The 22,119-nt window shown below is 44.1% G+C and overlaps 1 protein-coding gene across 2 annotated transcripts in view; it reads right to left on the bottom strand.

Moving 5' to 3' along the window:
- TMIGD1 (transmembrane and immunoglobulin domain containing 1) overlaps positions 1-22,119 on the bottom strand; it is a 46,679-nt gene that overhangs the window by 6,139 nt on the left and 18,421 nt on the right. For both annotated transcript variants that reach the window (XM_077294270.1, XM_077294271.1), the window contains exon 5: positions 11,376-11,482. In XM_077294270.1, coding sequence (XP_077150385.1) covers positions 11,376-11,482 — 107 coding nt within the window. The remainder of the gene's footprint in view (positions 1-11,375; positions 11,483-22,119) is intronic.

The raw sequence follows: 22,119 nt of genomic DNA, 5'->3' as shown, positions 1-22,119 counted from the left end.
GCTTAGCAAGACTTGTTGAAACTAATGAAATACAACCATAAGCAAGCTCATCCTGGATCATGTGTATGGAGCTTGAGTGGTGGCACGTCAAGTCCCCATGTGTCACTCTGGGATGTCTTCATTGAAGACGTCTATAGAAATATTCCTATAACGTGGTGTACATGGGACAGAGAAATAATTTTTTGTTTTTCTGAGTGATACCGCAAGTGCGTAAACGCATATGGACGTAGGTACATCATGGTCCATATATAACACTGTGTGCAGAATTATTAAGCAGTGATGATTTCGACCATATCATTTGTATGCAGATTTTCCAACTCCGCGCTGTGTAACCTTGAATGCTTATTGGATGAAGCAGATCAGGTGATGGGTATTTATGTAATGGGGGGAATAAGCCCTACAACACCCTTTAACAAGATGTGCAGAATTTTTAGGCAACTTGCTTTCCTTTTTCCATTTAGGCAAAATGGGTAAAAAACTTTTTAACTGACTGAATAGTAAAAAAAAAAATTGTACAGAGGGAGCAGCACTACCGAGTTCAATTGATAAAAAAAAATGGAATGAAAAATGCTAAAAAAAAAAAAATTCCTCACAACAGACCTGAGTGTTCATGAGATCATATGGACATTGATTAAACTGTTATAAGCAACAGACTTTCTGCATCAGAAAAAAAACAATAGTATTTACACTTCATGTGAATATGGGTCATTTGGATGTTTTGGGTTGTCATTATGATTTAAAAGCGAAAACACAGTCCAGTCGCTTGATAATAAATGGCTTCACCCAACCACTAACCATGAGTGGAGAAAAAGTTTTTGTGTTATCGTCCATATTCTCTGGATCGTGACCCTATTGGGGCTGGTGAGTGCCATACAACTAGCGCAAGGAGCTGTGAGGATCGTGACCCTGTTGGGGGCTGGTGGGCATCATGGAACTAGCGCAAGGAGCTGTGAGGATCTTGACTCTATTGGGGCTGGTGAGTGCCATGGAACTAGCGCAAGGAGCGGTGAGGATCGTGACCCTATTGGGGCTGGCGGGTGCCATGGTACTAGCGCAAGGAGCGGTGAGGATCGTGACCCTGTTGGAGGCTGGTGAGTGCCATAGAACTAGCGCAAGGAGCAGTGAGGATCGTGACCCTGTTGGGGGCTGGTGAGTGCCATAGAACTAGCGCAAGGAACTGTGAGGATCATGACCCTATTGGGGCTGGTGGGTACCATGGAACTAGCGCAAGGAGCTGTGAGGATCTTGACTCTATTGGGGCTGGTGAGTGCCATGGAACTAGCGTAAGGAGCGGTGAGGATTGTGACCCTATTGGGGCTGGTGGGTGCCATGGAACTAGCGCAAGGAGCGGTGAGGATCGTGACCCTATTGGGGCTGGTGGGTGCCATGGTACTAGCGCAAGGAGCGGTGAGGATCGTGACCCTGTTGGGGGCTGGTGAGTGCCATAGAACTAGCGCAAGGAGCGGTGAGGATCGTGACCCTGTTGGGGGCTGGTGAGTGCCATAGAACTAGCGCAAGGAGCGGTGAGGATCGTGACCCTATTGGGGCTGGTGGGTGCCATGGTACTAGCGCAAGGAGCGGTGAGGATCGTGACCCTGTTGGGGGCTGGTGAGTGCCATAGAACTAGCGCAAGGAGCGGTGAGGATCGTGACCCTGTTGGGGGCTGGTGGGTACCATGGAACTAGCGCAAGGAGCTGTGAAGATCGTGACCCTATTGGGGCTGGTGGGTGCCATGGAGCAGAGGGAGCAGCACTCTTGAAATTGCTAAGATATTGGGGCACAATCGCAGAACTATCAAAAGCTTTGTTGCAAATAGCGCAGGGTCACAAAAACTAGTTGAGAAAAGACCAGTTTCAGAGTAAAACACACCTTAATAGCACTCCCGACTAGTCAGACAGGCGGGTACTTGGTGGCATCTCCCGGCCCGCTGCCCTGGATTGACAGGTATCTTCCTGCATGCACTTCTTGTGAGAGCCATGTTACTCCAGGGCAACATCTCTAAAACGCAGGAGCACCAGATAGATCTGGCTGAAATCTTACAGCTGGTGTCTGAAACATGCAGCCTGTGGATCAATCAGTATGTATCAGCTGTCAGGTTCCCTTTAAGTAAGCTAAAAGGAGTTATCCAGTCTCAGAAAAAAAGTCTGTAGGTGTTATATGTGATTTCACACTGCCAAATCCTGCATGCTCTGTGCATGCTACCTCAATTCCCCATGTGGGAGGGTTGTCACATGATGGCATGTGTGAGATTTGCTTGCCTGTGGTCACATACCAACTAGTCTTCTCTGGCTTCTCTCTATTCTTTACAAATTGAAAAGCTGAGTGAAAAATCCCAACTGAAAAATACAGGGGAATGGTGACAGCATGCGCATCTCATAGTGCTGGACAACCCCTTTAAAAGTTATTTTACCTGACGAAAGAGCGTTTTGGGTAACCTATTTAAACTGGCTGGTAGGAAGCCAGTGGTCCAATGAACACTCATTACTGATTATCTTCCAGTGTAAATGGACTTCCAAAAGGTTGTCTACTACTCAGAATAGTCGCATGGGAGACTAGTTGGACAGGTGGGTCTCCAGCGGCCTCTCCCCGCTTGTTCCCCAGGAGTGACAGATATTTCCATATACGCACATAGAGATAAATCGGTCACTCCAGGATAGCAGGTGGGGACAAGTCATTGGGGACCTACCTGTCCAACTAGTCTCCTGTGCAGCTCAGTCATTGGCATGTTTTAAAGGGAATCTCTCAGTAAGATCAACAACCTTCCTAAGCCGTCTATATGGGCATGTACAGTAGATCATAGGACGTTGAACAAAATTACAACTTGATATCTGCGATCCAATGTATTAATCTAGAGAAATCCACATTTTTCTAGTATGTAAATAAGCTGTTAAGATCTATGGGCTGAACATAGATCTCCCTGAGAATCTGCCTCACACTTATTTTAAATGAAAGGCATTACGTCAGATTGGAGCAAATCTAGTTTATGAGCATTGCTGTACATATCTATTCTCACACAAGAACATATTTGCCGAAAGTTTTAATGTTACCAAGACAGTTCTGTGAACTGGATTGCAAAAAAAAGGAGGGAGAAGGGACCTTTAAAATGCAGGCAGAGGCGCAAGCACGCATACCTGACCCGCCACGACGACCAGGGCCAGCGTCACCAACCAAGCGCACACAGGCAAGCACCAAGACCTTGGGTGAACAGGTGGGCCCACGTGCCATCGGGGACACCAGCATGCTATGAAGCCCCTGTCAGGGGAGTCCGATGCCAGCGTGGGCACCCCATAAATGCTCACCTCTCCTCATTCCCCACAGCTCCAGCAGTATCTTCAGCGTCTTCTGACTCTGTCAGGTCTCAGGGCAGAGGGGGCAATGATGTCACTACAGCGCACTCTGTGCCAACCAGTACAGAGAGTCAGAAAATGCTGAGGAGAATGGACCTGAAGGGAATGGGAAAGGTGAGTATTTGATTTTTTTTTTTTATGTATGCAGCATTATATGGGTCCCATTATACTGTATGGAGCATTATATAGGGACCATTATGTACTGTATGGAGGTCATTATATACTGTAAGGAGCAATTATACTGTATGGAGCAAGATATGGGGCCATTATACTCTATGGTATTATATAAAGTGTGCATTATACTGTATAATGCATTATATGTAGTCAGTACTGTATGGAGCCATATACTGTATGGTGCATTATATGGGGCCCATTATACTGTGTGGAGCCATATATGGTGCCCATTATATTTTATGGAGAATTATATGGGGCCCATTATACTATATGGAGCAATATATGGGGCCCATTATGCTGTCTGGAGCACTATATGGGGCCCATTATGATGTCTGGAGCACTATATGGGGCCCATTATATTGTATGGAGCGTTATATGGGGCTCATTATACTCTATGTAGCATTATATTTTTGGAGTCAAGATGAACGCTGATTGCAGCTGTGACAGGGCGCTCTGCTTTGATAGGTCAAGCGCCTGTATATGTACATCATAGGCTGTAAAGGGGTTAAAGTGCACAAAGGGGTCCAGGATGACTGCAACATGGGCCTAGGACGGGGACATTAAATAAAGGGGCCCAGGATCTGGGACCTTATTAAAGGGGTGACATACCTAGTATATGGGGGTCAGTATGAGGAACATACATTATTGGTTTATGGTGGCAAGTGGTGACATAATTATTGTAGGGGCCAATCAGGGGACATTATTACCGCTGTAATTTAATGTTCTTTCAAGGATACTGCCTTCCATGGGAGGAGGGGGACAAAAAGGGGGTCCTGTTACTGTGCAGGGCAGCACTTTGTCGCTTTTTTTCTTCACCTGACATAGTGTAGAAGTTGTGTACAAAAGTGGGGAATGTGCTCTGGAAGCAATCAGCTGTAGATAATGGTGTCTTATTTTCTGCATAGACGAGTCTGGGAGTGAAGAAGTGATGGCAGTCTGCACATGATGAAGAAGAAAGTGAAGATGAATGACTTCAACTCTAGACATCACTGGTGAGTCAGCGTGTTTCCTGTACCCTGACACTATATACTATATTCAGAGCTCCTGTGTATAATATCACCGGTGGTCACTGTATTATCTGTACACTATATACAGAGCTCCTGTGCATGATAGCACTGATAGGCACTGTATTACCTGTATACTATATACACAGGAACTAGGAATATACTGTAAAATCACTGGTGATCATGACTGTATTACCTATACACAGATACTATAAATAGAGCTCCTGTGTATAATGTCACTGGTGATCTCTGTTATCAGTATTGTGTTTTGTTTTTTTATTAAGGATTAGTATTGTAGTATTCAGTCACTATGTGAGGGTAATATGTGATCTGGTCATGGTATGGTGGTATTTCTCTCCTGTATTTTGTATTATTCAGTCACTATGCGGTGGTAATATGTGGTCTGGTCATGGTGTGACTTTATTAATCCCCTGTATGTGGTATTATTTGGTCACTGTGTGCTGATAATATGTGACTTGGTTATGCTGTGGTGGTATTTATACCTTGTATGTCATATTATTTGGTCACTATGTGATGGTAATGTCTGGTCTGAACACGGCGTAGCAGTATTTATCCCCTGTAAGTGGTATTATTCGGCCACTATATGGTAGTAATATGTGGTCTGGTCATGGTGTTGCGGTATTTATCCACTGTATGTGGTATTATTTGGTCACTGTGTGGTGGTAATATGTGACTTGGTCATGCTGTAGTGGTATTTATACCTTGTATGTGATATTATTTGGTCACTATGTGATGGTAATGTCTGGTCTGAACACGGCGTAGCAGTATTTATCCCCTGTAAGTGGCATTATTCGGCCACTATATGGTGGTAATATGTGGTCTGGTCATGGTGTTGCGGTATTTATCCACTGTATGTGGTATTATTTGGTCACTGTGTGGTGATAATATGTAGTCTGGTAACAGTGTGGCGGTAATTGTTCCTTGTATGTGGTATTATTGGTCTTGGTAAAGTGGATTGTGTTGTTTATGGAGGTTACTTGTTCTCTCTGATATGAATAAGGGGAAGATTCTTGATTTCCAATAGAGATTAAATACTTAGCTGTTTAACCCCTTCCTGTCCTGTGACTATTACACAGTAGCAGATATGCACTTACAGTGGTCCTAAGGTGTAAACAACTAATCACTTATCCTAAGGCCATGTTCATACATTCAGTATTTGGTCAGTATTTTGCCTCAGTATTTGTAATCCAAAACCAGGAGTGGATGAGAAATACAGAAGTGGTGCATATGTTTCTATTATACTCTTTTGCTGATTTTTCCACTCCTAGTTTTGGCTTACAAATACTGATGCAAAATACTGACCAAATACTGAATGTGTGAAAGTGGCCAAGAGATAAGTGATAAGTTATTGATTGGTGGGGGTCCGACTGCTGGGACCTGCACCGATCTGCAGAATGTGCAACTGTTATCCCCATTAGCATGGCGCGGCATGTACAACTCGACCACTGATCCATTCATTCCCTAAGTGGCTGCACTTGGCTTTTTCTGGAAGCCCTGAAAGAGGATGACTGGAGCTGCGGTCAGACATCCCATCTGCCGCTCCATTTTAAAATGGGGATAAAAGTGCCCTGTCAAGGACAAAAGTTCCCCATTCTTTCGATCGGTATGGTTTCCAATGGTTGGATTCCAATGATCAATAAGTTATCACCTACCTGACCTGTGGATTGGTGACAACTTGTTTTAATCAAAGAACCCTTTAATGCAAACTACCGTAATTGTACATCCCAGTTATGGTGGCGCACAGTAGATGTGCAGGAGCTGTCTGTGTTTTACAGTCGACGCTCCACTATAACAATGATAACAGCTAACAGGTATTTGCGTATAGCTGTAGGGTGGGCCCCTGGAATCCATTCCCCCAGTGGGCCCCAGACACCCCAGTCCAACCCTGGGGGCATGCCACAGTTAAGATGCAAAGAATTAACTAAGGGGTTACTCTCCTAATCAATTATATGTATCTGACTACAAACCACCCATTTATTAAGACTGGCGAGTACAATGCCAGTCTATGAACCAGGCCCTATGTGCGCTTGTGAAGAAGCAATCCTGCAGTTGTGAAAGCGACTTTTTGTAGGACAACTGAATATTCTGGGAATGCGAGCTATTAGATGTCACATGTTAGAACAAAATGCCACTAATATTACAAGGGAAATCTCCATACAACAGATTGACCAAAGAATTGCGAACGCATCATGTTCAGTTATGGAGAATATTCTGTTACTTCACTGGTAAATTTGATCCGGGTTAATTTCTACTTGAGACAATGCTCTGCTCAGTTTAAAGAAGTGTGAGCACCCAGAAATGGCTGGAAGTTCTTAGAATAATATGAGGTTAGGCAATAGTACGTCAGATGCAGGGCTAACTACACTATAATATACGCCTCTTACTTCCATATGTGATAGTAATTCCCAGATCACTTTTTTTTTTAGATGGGTCTAAATTGATTATATTAAACTATGAAGCATATTTTTGAATAATTACCATCTTCTCAAAGCTCAATAATAGTGGTTTTACCACCTCGATAAAAGATTATACTGCATAAAAAATTATTTTTGCCTGTGCTTTTTACATCTACACTTCTCAGAATTATGATGAGAACACGGAAGCATCATAGTATAACCACAAGTGAATTGTAGACAATGGCTATCAATCTGTCCAGGTGGGAAGCAGAAACCATTGTGAATCAATGTTACTTGCTCTGCTGCACTAGAGAGACAACAGTAAGACCCCCCCCCCCCACAACAGACAATTGCTCTCTCCTTATCCTTCCTAACTGATTTTTCTCTAGTTTTGCATTTTGCCAGTGTCGCTGTCACTACTGGTAGCATTAGGTGGTACTAGCAACCCTTTCAGGTTGCATGGGTTGTTCAGCTCCTTTCTACAGGATGGCACATCCATACTTGTCCTCTCAAGATTTGCTGTGACTTCTATAACATACTCAAGAGCAAGGAGCATATATCAGAACATGGGCCATTACATGAGGAGAGTTAGACAGGGCAGTAAAAGGGCATCAGCCCAGCAGCAGGACTGGCATCTACTCCTTTGTGTCTGGAGGAACACAAGGAGCACCGCCGGAGTCCTACAAAATGCTGTTCAGCGACTTACTGATCTGCTTATTTTTTACCAAGTTGACATTAACAGAATCCAGGAGGGTGGCAGGTGGGACGAAACATTCTGTAGTGGGAGCTCTATTCACATCCGAGCATTGTGCAGCTCGGCTGTAATTCACCGTAGAACACCAAAATTGGCAATCTACCATTGGCTCTCAGTTCTCTTGACATAACATGTGACAGACATGAACTAGTTTGGAGATGTTGTGGTGAACGATATGCCGCCTGCAACCTCATCCAGCATGACCACATTGCATGATCAAACCTCCACGCGACAGCCAATGGTACCCTGAGAATTGCTAGACATTGGGATGAAATCCACCACGCGACAGCCAATGGTACCCTGAGAATTGCTAGACATTGGGATGAAATCCACCACGCGACAGCCAATGGTACCCTGAGAGCAGCTAGACATTGGGATGAAATCCTCCAGGCGACAGCCAATGGTACCCTGAGAGCAGCTAGACATTGGGATGAAATCCTCCACGTGACAGCCAATGGTACCCTGAGAGCAGCTAGACATTGGGATGAAATCCTCCAGGCGACAGCCAATGGTACCCTGAGAGCAGCTAGACATTGGGATGAAATCCTCCATGCGACAGCCAATGGTACCCTGAGAGCAGCTAGACATTGGGATGAAATCCTCCACGTGACAGCCAATGCTACCATGACAGTAGTTAGATATTGGGATGAAATCCTCAGAGCCATTGTCAACCCTTACGCTGGTGCAGTGGGGGCCATGGATTAGTCGTTGTGCAGGACTTTGCGCAGCCTCATGCGTAGTTGATGGATGATGAAGACATTTATGCCATTGACTGGCCCTCATGTTCCCCCGACATGAATCCAATTGAGAACCGCTGGGACATTATGTAACACTGCCAAATAGTGCCACAGACTATCCACTAGCTCACTGATCCCCCTGATCCAGAACTTGGAGATCTGTCATATCATCAGTATCTTGACCAGATGTTGTCAGGAGTGCATACAGGCATGTGTGTGCCATAAACATTATTGACTCAAATTATGAGTTTCCATGGTGTAATTTCAAGCAAATAAAATCCATTTTTTATTTACAATTTTTTACTTTAATCTTCATGGAATTTGGAATCCAGCCCTCAATCGGGTGATGATTTTGATTTCCACTAACCACTGATACGTCATTTTGTTGCCAACAAATTATACAATTTATATCAGATTTTTTTTATTTGGATCTTTCATTGATCAAAATATAATGTTTGATTTAAGCCTTTTCTCAATTTTGTTTGAGCATTGTAAGTACAGTCCTGAAAAAAACTAAGTACACCCTCTAAATTCTATATTTTTACATATAAGAATATAATAAATAAAAAAATTCTGGTCCCTAGAAAGTCTTAAAATATAGCTGAAGAATGACATATGAAAAATGCACTGTCTTTTTTTTTTTCTTATTAAAAAAACTAAGCCAAAAAGCAGAAATAGTATGAGAAAATTAAGTACACCACCATGAATCAATAGCTTGAAGAACCACTGTTAACAGAAAAACCTTGAAGCAATCATTTTCTGTATGAATCGGTCTCTCATGTCATTCTGGAGGAATTTAGATAACTCTTCTTTACAACATTAAAGGGAACCTGTCACCACGTTTTTGGAAGATGGGATAAAAATAGCGTTAAATAGGGGCAGAGGTGGGCGTTACATTAGTGTGTGTGTTATGCGTTTATTACCCACCTAAGTTGCCGAAATAACTTTGCAAAGTCTCCGTTTTCGCCTGTCAATCAGGCTGGTCAGGTCACATGGGCGTGGTGTCTTCACCCAGATTTGGCGTAGTTTTCCGTTGGTGGCGTAGTGGTGTGCGCATGCCCAAAGTCCGGAATCCTCTTCCAGGGGATTTAAAATAGCGCGGTGTTCGTTATTGCATTGGTGATCGGTGGGCGCGGCCATCTTCCTTTGGCCGCGCGTGCGCAGAAGCGGCGCTCTGCTGGCCGCGGCTTCAGGAAAATGGCCGCGGGATGCCGCGCGTGCGCAGATGGATATCGCGGCGGCCATTTTCCTGAAGCCGCGGCCAGCAGAGCGCCGCTTCTGCGCACGCGCGGCCAAAGGAAGATGGCCGCGCCCACCGATCACCAATGCAATAACGAACACCGCGCTATTTTAAATCCCCTGGAAGAGGATTCCGGACTTTGGGCATGCGCACACCACTACGCCACCAACGGAAAACTACGCCAAATCTGGGGGAAGACAACGCCCATGCGACCTGACCAGCCTGATTGACAGGCGAAAACGGAGACTTTGCAAAGTTATTTCGGCAACTTAGGTGGGTAATAAACGCATAACACACACACTAATGTAACGCCCACCTCTGCCCCTATTTAACGCTATTTTTATCCCATCTTCCAAAAACGTGGTGACAGGTTCCCTTTAAGTTTATTGGGGTTTGTTGGCCTTCTTTTATGCCCCGCTCTCCTAAGACCCGGCCACTTCGGGCTGAATTCTGGACTTTGAAAGGGTCATTACGACACCTTGATACTTTTCATTTTCAGACATTCTGATTATAGATTTGCTGGTGTGCTGGTGATCATTTCCCCATCGCATTACCCAGTTTTGGTCTGGCTTTATCTTTTGGAAGTATAGCCTCATATTTGACTCTAAAATAATTTGTTATACAGAAGAGTTCATTGTATACTAAATGGCTGCAAGCCCCCCAGTTCCTGTGGCTGCAAACACGACCAAATCATCACCCCTCCACCACCAGACAGTTGTGATGTTGTGGTTGTGCTGATATGTTGTGGTTGTGCTGATATGTTGTGCTTGGTTTTAGCCAAAAGTGTTACATTTCATTATGGCCAAACATCTCCACTTTGGTTTTGTCTGTCCAAAAGACATATATTCCAGAAGTCTTGTGATTTGTTCAGATACAAACTTCATTTGTGCCGTTGTGTTCTTTTTAGGAAGAAGAGGCTTTCTCCTTGCAACTCTTCCTAACATTCTATACTTGTCCAGTTTTTTTTAATTGTCATGAACTTGAACATTTAACACACTGAGGCCTTTAGAGTCTTATTTTAGCTTCTTTTTTTTTTTTTTTGCAACTTCCCTGACCATTGCGTGGTCTGAGCAAGAAGGGAATTTGCTGGGATGTTTTACTCCTTGGAGTATTGCTAATGATTTGAATGATTTCCCCTTGTGAATAATCTTTATCACTGATTGTGAATAATCTTTAACAATAATTGACCCTGAATTGTTTGAAAATTACCTTATAACACTTTCCAGATTTATTGGCAGCAACAAATGCTTCTTCTAGATAACTGCTTATGTATTTCCTCCTTTGCACTGTGTTAACACATACCTGATTGCTTCAGATTAGCAAACTACAAAAACTTCTGCTTTTAAAGAAAGAGGTGGTCATACTTGCTGATGAACACTTAAGGTCATTTGATAAGCCACACTTAGCCGCTACTTACACTCTACTTACTTAATTTTTCACACACTGCTTCTGCAGTTTGGTCTACATTTTGTTAACTAGATAGTGGCAGAGTGTAATTTGTTATGTGAGTATTTGAGGTTGTATTTACCTAGTTTAGGACCATTTTTTATAATTGTGTCTTGATATGTAAAAATAACATAGAATTGAAATTTGTGGTGTACTTAGTTTTTCTCATGACTGTATATATACATAAATACAAATTCTATTCATCTCATTCAATTTATGATAAATCCTATTTTTTTCATAGTATTTTAATACTCACCGCTTTAAATACTTGGTCTCTTCTTGCAAACATTCCAAACGCGATTATAAGCGCTCCTACCACCACTGCTGCCGCGATCGCTTCCACTGGAAGACCGGGCTGCCGATCTGTGAAAGAGACACTACATATTATTTTGACCACATTGACAAACCCTATAATCCCAAGTACATCGATACTGCCCTCGTAAACCCAAAGTTATTGGATGGTTCTTGGTTTTTGTGAGTAATACAATCCATCATGAATACGAGCATTGAGTGGTCGAATGACTTTTAGCGAAAATGTTATTAGCATGACAATGTTGTTGACTTTGCATGGTACCAAATTTGTAACAGGAACAGAAATAGAGCTTACACTTACAATTATGTTATAGATTTATGCTATATGAATCCATATTATGGAATCCATCCTGATTTGTGCCCTTACTATATATGGCTGCACACAAAAATACCAATTAATTAGGACTAGTATTGTGCACTCCAGTCTCAATTAACAGGTTTGCTAGAGAACGTGCATAATTCATTAAGAGGCGCGCATTATTCAATGTGCTAAGTGCTTCTCTAAACTGTCATGCGCCACCGCCAGAAATCTCCATCCAAAGATTTCTAGAATAAGTTACACCATAAAGTGGCATCAATTTTCATGAATTTGTATGGCATGAATAGCTAGTCCCATATTGATGTAGCTGACCAGGACTGGAGCGTAAATGCCAAAAGTCACAGGAGGGGCTGTGATTTACCAAAGCTTTTTTTGCCAGAAAAAGTTTTCAAAAGAGGTTGTGCAAAAATGTGATTTGGCAAGTTCATGCCCATCTCACCCGAGCCTCGACAAAGTGGGCGCAGCAAGGCAGGGCAGGACATTGTGACCCCCTCTCGTCAAATTCACGATGAGTGGCGGTGTTCACTATGCCACAAAGCTTACCCCAACAGGGACTAGAGTAAGATGTGTCGAGGCGTACATGGCATCACACGCTACTACGAGTCTCACCTGATTCGTTAAGAGGCATGAGCCGCTTAATAAATCAATAGGGTCTACTCAAAAATGCTCCCTCCTCAAGACCAGCGAGAGAATCGCCAGTCTTGATTAATCACCCCCACATTATTTTGGGGCAATTTCCAAGTTGTGAAAAAAATATTGTGATTTAATGTGTTTTAGGACAGAATCCTGGAATGCACACCAAAATAATAAATCGAGGCCAAAGTGCCTAAGGATCAGTGATGACAATATACATGGCAAATCTTTTTTTAGAGAAATATATTAAGAGCTAAACTGCAAATATGGGGATTTATGGGTCAATTATGTGTGGATGCAGCTTTATGCTATTACTTTATAAGATGGAAACACTGATTAAATATAAATTCCATTTTTGATCTATCTAGCCTAAAATGATGACAACTATTATAAATTTTATCACGTTCCATGCCACACTGAGAATAGTTTTTATTCTTTGCATCCACTTCACTGTATTGACAGGAATATTGGACCCTATTCATTAAGATGTTTACACCAGAATTATGGCATAAACACCTTAAAAAATGGAACTTGGAAGTTGAAAAAAATATTTGTGATTTTTGCCGTTCTTACACCGCCAACCACTTTTGTCAAATTGTCAGGATGCGTCGTGGCAACATCTCCTGCTCTAATTCCTGAAAAGTTAGTTTATTGGTCTAACTTACGCCAAAAGTGTACTCCAATCCCTGACTAGAGAACATTCCTGGCGGAAGTGCACAGCACTTGTAAGATGCATATATTTCAGTAAGTGACATACAACCCTCAATGAATTAGGTGCATCCAAACCCATTACTCCCCTTCATTAAGACTGGTTTGTACAACTTCAGACTTAATGAATTGGGATTAATTGGCACCCAGCATTAAGGGTGATCTGTCCCTACCGACACATATCCCAAACTGCTATATACTCCTCATTGCTTTGCAGTAAGTCTGTGAACAGACTGCGCTGAATGGTAATAAAGCAGTTAGGAGTATTGGCTCATAGTTTATCTGAGCTTGGGAGTCCGGAGTGTGCAGTAGCATGTAGGGCACAGTCTGTTTCTGACTTTCTGTGGGGTAATGTAGCTGATGACAAAGATAAAATTTACAGATTCAAAATCCACATATTTTCCCCTATACAGCCATTAGAGTAGCTTGGCCATGTGTTATTTGTGGTGGAAGATTGTCTTTTAAAGCTTTACTTAATGACAATCACACATTTAAAACATGGTGGTAATGGTAGACTGGGTGTTCACACTTCTGAAATAGCTATTCGGCATAGATGCAGCAATAAAGGTACCTTCACACTAAACGATATCGCTAGCGATCCGTGACATTGCAGCGTCCTGGCTAGCGATATCGTTGAGTGTGACAGGCAGCAGCGATCAGGATCCTGCTGTGATATCGCTGGTCGTTGATTAAAGTTCAGAACTTTATTTGGTCGTCAGATCGCCGTGTTTGACAGCAAAAGCAACGATACCAGCGATGTTTTACAATGGTAACCAGGGTAAATATCGGGTTACTAAGCGCAGGGCTGCGCTTAGTAACCCGATGTTTACCCTGGTTACCAGTGTAAAATGTAAAAAAACAAACAGTACATACTCACCTTCGCGTCCCCCGCCGTCCGCTTCCTGCACTGACTTTCCGTAAAGTGAAAGCACAGCACAGCGGTGACTTCACCGCTCTGCTGTTAGGGCCGGCACTCAGTCAGTGCAGGAAGCGGACGCCGGGGGACGCGAAGGTGAGTATGTAGTGTTTGTTTTTTTACATTTTACACTGGTAACCAGGGTAAACATCGGATTACTAAGCGCGGCCCTGCGCTTAGCAACCCGATGTTTACCCTGGTTACCCAGGGACCTCGGCATCGTTGGTCGCTGGAGAGCGGTCTGTGTGACAGCTCTCCAGCGATCAAACAGTGACGCTGCAGCGATCGGCATCGTTGTCTGTATCGCTGCAGCGTCGCTTAGTGTGACTGTACCTTAAACGACTTTACAACGATAACGATAGCGATCCGTGACGTTGCAGCGTCCTGGATAGCGATATCGTTGTGTTTGACACGCAGCAGCGATCAGGATCCCACTGTGAGATCGCTGGTCGTTGCTGAGAGTCCAGAACTTTATTTCATCGCTGGATCTCCCGCTGACATCACTGAATCGGTGTGTGTGACACCGATCCAGCGATGTCTTCACTGGTAACCAGGGTAAACATCAGGTTACTAAGCGCAGGGCCGCGCTTAGTAACCCGATGTTTACCCTGGTTACCATTGTAAAAGTAAAAAAAAAAACACATACTCACATTCCGGTGCCCGGCGTCCGCTTCCCTGCACTCCTCCTGCATCCTGTGTAAGTGCCGGCCGTAAAGCAGAGCGGTGACGTCACCGCTCTGTGGGAGATGCCGGAGATGTTCGGCGCTGACACAGGATGCAGGAGGAGTGCAGGGAAGCGGACGCCGGGCACCAGAATGTATGTTTTGTTTTTTTTTACTTTTACAATGGTAACCAGGGTAAACATCGGGTTACTAAGCACGGCCCTGCGCTTAGTAACCCGATGTTTACCTTGTTACCCGGGGACTTCGGCATTGTTGGTCGCTGGAGAGCTGTCTGTGTGACAGCTCTCCAGCGACCACACAACGACTAAACAGCGACGCTGCAGCGATCGGCATCGTTGTCTGTATCGCTGCAGCGTCGCTTAATGTGACGGTACCTTAACAGCAAGGTGACTGATCTGCAGTAAATCTGAGCAGCACAGGTTCCACATTCCACCACAGAACAGAACATTGCAATGTTTTACAGATCACATCATAAACCAGGTAGGAGCGCTGCCTATAAATAAGTGTGTGATCTCTGACGGTCCTGTGCCGAGTATTACATCATGTTTTATCTTTTAGATTAAGGAAAGTAGCTCATTTCTATCTAATGTAGTGTAAAACTATCAGTACACAGCAGGACCGGACTGGCCATTGGGCACTTCTGGCAAATGCCAGAAGGGCCGGTGTCAGTAGTGGGCCGCTTGATCCCTGCACGCTCTGCCACTGGGCCGACTCCCCCCCGCCAGCACCACCGCATTCAACTATACCGGCGTCTATGACACCGGTACAGTTGAATGCAATGATGGAGGAGAGAGCGTCTGCTGTTGCTCCCTCTCCCATCATTCCCCGCTCTGCCTCTGACACTGCAGGTGCGCGATGATGTCATATCATCGCGCACCTGCTGTGTGCCGGGCAGACTGCAGCCGCTGAGACTGGAGCCAGGACCAGCGCGGGGCACAAGGAGAGGTGAGGATTGTATGTTTGTTTTTTTTTTAATATATCAATGAGTGATAACTGGATTGTGGGGCGCTACAATACATTCTATGGGGGGCTGTATTACATTCTATGGGGGCTGTATTACATTCTATGGTGGGGCTGTATTACATTCTATGGTGGGGCTGTATTACATTCTATGGGGGGCTGTATTACATTCTATGGGGGGTTGTATTATATTCTATGGGGGCTATATTACATTCTATGAGGGAGGATTGCATCATACTCTTTTATGGGGCTACATTATATTCTATGGAGAGGTTGGCCGTATTATATTCTATATTAAATGTATTCTATGTGTTAAATTTATTATATTCTATGATAGGTGATTGCATCATACTTTGAGGGGGCTACATTATATTCTATGGGGAGCTGCATTATACTATATGAGGGGGCTGCATTATATTCTCTGGGGGTTACATTATACTCGGGGCTACAATATATTCTGTGGGGTGGCTGCATTATACTCTGGGGTGGCATCATTATACTATATGTGGGCTGCATTATACTGCATCGAGGACTATGGGGAATACATTATACTATATGAAGAACTATGGGGTGCATTATACTATGGGAAGTGAATTGTACTACATGGATGACTATGGCGGTGCATTATACTATATTGAGCACTATGAGGAGTGTATTATACTATTTGGAGGACTGAGCAGTGTATTTTAACCCCTTTCTGCCAGCTGACGGAATAGTACGTCAGCTGGCAGATCCCCTGCTTTGAGGTGGGCTCCGGCGGTGAACCCACCTCAAAGCCGCGACATGTCAGCTGTTTTGTACAGCTGACATGTGCGCGCAATGAGTGCGAGCGGAATCGCGATCCGCCCGCGCCCATTAACTAGTTAAATGCCGCTGTCAAGCGCTGATAGTGGCATTTAACTAGCGCTCCCGGCCGCGCGGCCGGAACTGCTCACACCGCTGACCCCCGTCACATAACAACCAGGTCTCCTTGAGACCTCTATGGTTGTTGATGGCCGATTGCTTTGAGCGCCACCCTGTGGTCGGCGCTCAAAGTACACACCTGGATTTCTGCTACATAGAGGTGATCTGTACTTCACCTCTATGTAGCAGAGGCGATCGAGTTGTGCATGCTTCTAGCCTCCTATGGAGACTATTGAAGCATGCCAAATTTTTTTAAAAAAAGTGTTCAAAAATATAAAAAAAAATAAAAAATATATAAAAGTTCAAATCACCCCCCTTTCGCCCCAATCAAAATAAAACCATTAAAAAAAATCAAACATACACATATTTGGTATCGCCGCGTTCAGAATCGCCCGATCTATCAATAAAAACAAAGGATTAACCTGACCGCTAAATGGCGTAGCGAGAAAAAAAATCAAAACGCCAAAATTACGTTTTTTTTGTCGCCGCGACATTGCATTAAAATGCAATAACGGGCGATCAAAAGAACGTATCTACACCAAAATGGTATCATTAAAACGTCAGCTTGGCAAGCAAAAAATAAGACCTCACCTGACCCCAGATCACGAAAATTGGAGACGCTACGGGTATCGGAAAATCGCGTAATTTTTTTTTCTTTTTTTTTTAGCAAATTTTGGAATTTTTTTTCACCACTTAGATAAAAAATAACCTAGACATGTTAGGTGTCTATGAACTCGTAATGACCTGCAGAATCATAATGGCAGGTTAGTTTTAGCATTTAGTGTACCTAGCAAAAAAGCCAAACAAAAAACAAGTGCGAGATTGCACTTTTTTTGCAATTTCATTACACTTGGAATTTTTTTCCCATTTTCCGTTACACGGCATGGTAAAACCAATGGTATCGTTCAAAAGTACATCTCGTCTTGCAAAAAATAAGCCCTCACATGGCCATATTGACAGAAAAATAAAAAAGTTATGGCTCTGGGAAGGAGGGGAGCGAAAAACGAAAACGAAAAAACGGAAAAAGCTCCGGGGGTGAAGGGGTTAATATATGGAGGACTAGGAGGAGTGTATTATACTATATGGAGGACTGAGTAGTGTATTATACTATATGGAGGACTGAGGAGTGTATTATACTATATGGAGGACTGAGGAGTGTATTATACTATATGGAGGACTGAGGTGCACATTATAATATATGGAGGACTATGGGGTGTATTATACTAAACAAGCAAAATGCTGCCTATTCATCGAGTGATTCGATTGTTTATGTGGGAACAGAAATCCTTGTTCTCAGGAGCACATTGCTGGTGTAAACTGCAGATATACTGCTGATAACATGATACTGTATGGGGACAGATTGATCTAATTGTGATTGTTCTGTTCCCTTCATTCTTTCTCAGTTGGTGTAAAGAGACCGGGAAACAAGCGAACGACTTCAGTATTGTCGATCACACTCGTTCAGTGGCCTGAGATCAACGCATGTAAATACAACAGAAATGCTTCACAGGGAGATGAGGCAAGGATGATGACAGCTGTAGTTAGCACCCGGCGCCTGGGAATAGAGCTAACTCTACTGCTTTTCCCAGCCGCCAAAGCATTTAATTCTGGTATGTGTCATGATTTATAGGGTTGATGTCAGCTGCGTAATGTCCGCTGCTATTAATCCCTGGTGTAAGTAATGGAGAGGTGTCTATCAGACACCCCCACTACTAGCCCAGACCTGGCGAGACCCAGCGACTCTGAAGAGCGGTGACGGTAGTAACAGTACCACTCTTCACAGTCGCCGAGCTCAGCGCAAGACCCGGAATATCTGAAGAGCGGTGACGTTACTGATGTCAGTGCTCTTCAGAGTCGCCGGGTCTCGCGATGCGCAGCGGAACCAAAAGTGGCTGTAGGCAAAGTATAAGGAGCCTCAGAATGAGGTTCCATAGCCTTTGGTCGTCTCAATCCCTTCATTATCTACGAGATCCAGTTATGTAGGTAAAGTAGCGGCTTTTCTTGGTACTGCAACTAAAAGCAATAAATAGGACTGAGCTGTAATGCTGGATACAGCTGTGATTATATGTTATATAGTCGTGTTACACTCCCCTCACTTCTTGTAACCTACAAGTGTACAAAGATATTATACAGTCACCATGCGACAAGTGGGCCTATGTAACTTCAAATGCCAGGGCTGAATTTTAGTCCCAGTCCGGCCCTGGTACACAGATACTACACAATGGCCCTGTTTCAACACAGCCATTAGGCCAGAATTCTGGTGTATATCGATTTGAAAAGGCACAAAATGATTGAGTTGTTCAAAATTTTTAAAACTTTTGTATTTTCATGCCAGTCTCTCCCAGCGCCGTCAAAATGGGCAGAGCTAGGGTGGAATGGGGGTGTTATGGGGGTATGACACCACAGATTCTCTAACTCATGACAATCTGTAGAGTTCTTTACTTCAGAAATCTAACTCCAATCTCTGACTAGAGTAAGATTTGAGGTCAACGTCACTTGTCAGACACTTATTCGAAGCCCCCCTATCAACACGAGCACGACGATTGCTGGTCTTGAAGAATCTGATTCATCCTGATTCAAGCTAGACAATTTCATGATCATGAATTCCAGTATGATCCCGTTAGTCTAAAATTAATCTTCTGTCCTCTCTCTTGCTTTAAAGAGGACCTGTCATCAGATCAAGAGGGCAGTCTTTGCTCTTATTTTATTTATTCCTGCTGCTCCCCTTAGTATTCTGCTCTCTGTTTTGATTTTTTTTTTTAAATCCACCATACTGCTCCAGAGCTTTGGGCCTTTTAATTTAGAGCTCATTCTTAGGACCTTTACCATGAGGGAGGAGCACACAGGATTATAATGCAGAGCAGCTTAAATACACGTCCCCAGGAAATCCTGTAAGCCACTCCTCCTTGGCAAAGATAAAGACCGGAAAAATTAGTAAAATCTCAGTCTTGATCTGATGGTAGGTCTTCTATAAAGTCTGGGCACAGGTTCAATGCATGTGTATGGGATATTTGTATGTACATGTGGAGGCTAATACTGTATGTAGGAGCTATGTGGGGAGCTCATACTGTATAATGGAGGCTACATGAAGGTTCATATGTATATAGGAGACGGTGGAGGGCTCATAATGTTTATAGGAGGCTATGGGGGCTCATACTGTATATAGGAGACTATGTGGGGCTCACACTGTGCGTGTGTGTGTGTGTGTGTGTGTGTGTGTGTGTGTATATATATATATATATATATATATACACACACACGCACACACAGTGCACAGTATATATATATATATATTTACACACAGAGATGGCTATGTGGGGAGTTCATACTGTAAATTGGAGACTATCTCGTACATATGAGACTGTGGGGGTTCATAATGTATATAGGAGGCTGTGGGGCTCATACTGTAAATTGGAGGCTATGTGGGATTTCATAATGTATATAGGAGGCTATGTGGGGCTCACACTATTTAAGGGGTTGTGTGCAGGCTCATACGGTATATAGAGAGATGTCAGCATACTTAAAGGGAATCTGTCACCCCAAAAATGGCCTATAAACTAAGACCACCGGCATCAGGGGCTTATCTACAGCATTCTGTAATACTGTATATAAGCCCCCCGATGAAACCTGAAAGATAAGAAAAACAGGTTATATTATACTCACCCAGGGGCGGTCCCACTGCGCAGGGCCGGCTCCAGGTTTTTGAGGGCCCCGGGCGAAAGAGTCTCAGTGGGCCCCCCCTTTAACACATACCATGGTTCATGATCGCATATAACACAGCCATGTAGTATATAACACAGCCCATGTAGTATATAGCACAGCCACGTAGCATATAACACAGCCATGTAGTATATAACAGCCCACGTAGCATATAACACAGCCACGTAGTATATAACAGCCCACGTAGCATATAACAGCCCATATAGTATATAGCACAGCCACATAGTATATAACACGGCCCACGTAGTTTATAGAACAGCCATGTAGTATATAGCACATCCCACATAGCATATAACAGCCCATATAGTATATAGCACAGCCACATATTATGTAACACAGCCCACGTAGTATATAGAACAGCCATGTAGTATATAGCACAGCCCACGTAGTATATAACACGGCCCACGTAGTATATAACACGGCCCACGTAGTATATAGCACGGCCCACGTAGTATATCACACGGCCCACGTAGTATATAGCACGGCCCATGTAGTATATAGCACGGCCCACGTAGTATATAGCACGGCCCACGTAGTATATAACACGGCCCACGTAGTATATAACACGGCCCACGTAGTATATAGCACAGCCATGTAGTATATAGCACAGCCATGTAGTATATAGAACAGCCATGTAGTATATAGCACAGACATGTAGTATACAGCACAGCTCCCCCTCCCTGGCAGCTGCCTGCCCCTAACGCCGGCCCTCAATGGGCCCCCCGTCTCACCAGGGCCCTGGCACTTGCCCAGTTATGCCGGGTGCTGACGCCGGCCCTGCCGCTGCGGTCCGGTCCGATGGGCCTCTCTGACCTTTCCTGGCGCCTGCGCACTGCAGTACCTGTTTTTCTTATCTTTCAGGATACAATGGGGGCTTATCTACAGCATTACAGAATGCTGTAGATAAGCCCCTGATGCCGGTGGCCTTAGGGTACCGTCACACAGTACCATTTTAATCGCTACGACGGCACGATCCGTGACGTCGCAGCGATCGTATGATTATCGCTCCAGCGTCGTAGACTGCGGTCACACGTTGCAATCACGGCGCTGGAGCGATGCCGAAGTCCCCGGTAACTAGGGTAAACATCGGGTAACTAAGCGCAGGGCCGCGCTTAGTAACCCGATGTTTACCCTGGTTACCAGCGTAAACGTAAAAAAAACAAACAGTACATACTTACATTCCGGTGTCTGTCCCCGGCGTTCTGCTTCTCTCCACTGTGTAAGCGCCATAGCCGGAAAGCACAGCGGTGACGTCAGACGTCACCGCTGTGCTCGCTTTCCGGCTGGCAGACGCTCACACAGTGGAGAGAAGCTGAGACGCCGGGGACAGACACCGGAATGTAAGTATGTACTGTTTGGTTTTTTTACGTTTACGCTGGTAACCACGGTAAACATCGGGTTACTAAGCGCGGCCCTGCGCTTAGTTACCCGATGTTTACCCTGGTTACAAGCGAACACATCGCTGGATCGGTGTCACACACAACGATCCAGCGATGTCAGCGGGTGATCAAGCGACGAAAGAAAGTTCCATACGATCTGCTACGACGTACGATTCTCAGCAGGATCCCTGATCGCTGCTGCGTGTCAGACACTGCGATATCGTAACGATATCGCTAGAACGTCACGAATCGTACCGTCGTAGCGATCAAAATGGTACTGTGTGACGGTACCCTTAGTTTATATGCCATTTTTGAGGTGACAGATTCACTTTTATTCTCCTCAATGTTAAGTGATACAATATTAATATAAATTAGTATGAATATATTAATATTAATATTGAGCAGAATTAATTTCAGCCTATTGGTGCAGTCCCCAACAACAGTCACAGACTCAGTCTCTCATGTGG

This window comes from Ranitomeya variabilis, chromosome 3 (genome assembly GCF_051348905.1).
Source record: "Ranitomeya variabilis isolate aRanVar5 chromosome 3, aRanVar5.hap1, whole genome shotgun sequence".
In the NCBI taxonomy this organism is placed as follows: Eukaryota; Metazoa; Chordata; class Amphibia; order Anura; family Dendrobatidae; genus Ranitomeya; species Ranitomeya variabilis.
This window is presented reverse-complemented; position numbering and strand designations above follow the sequence as displayed.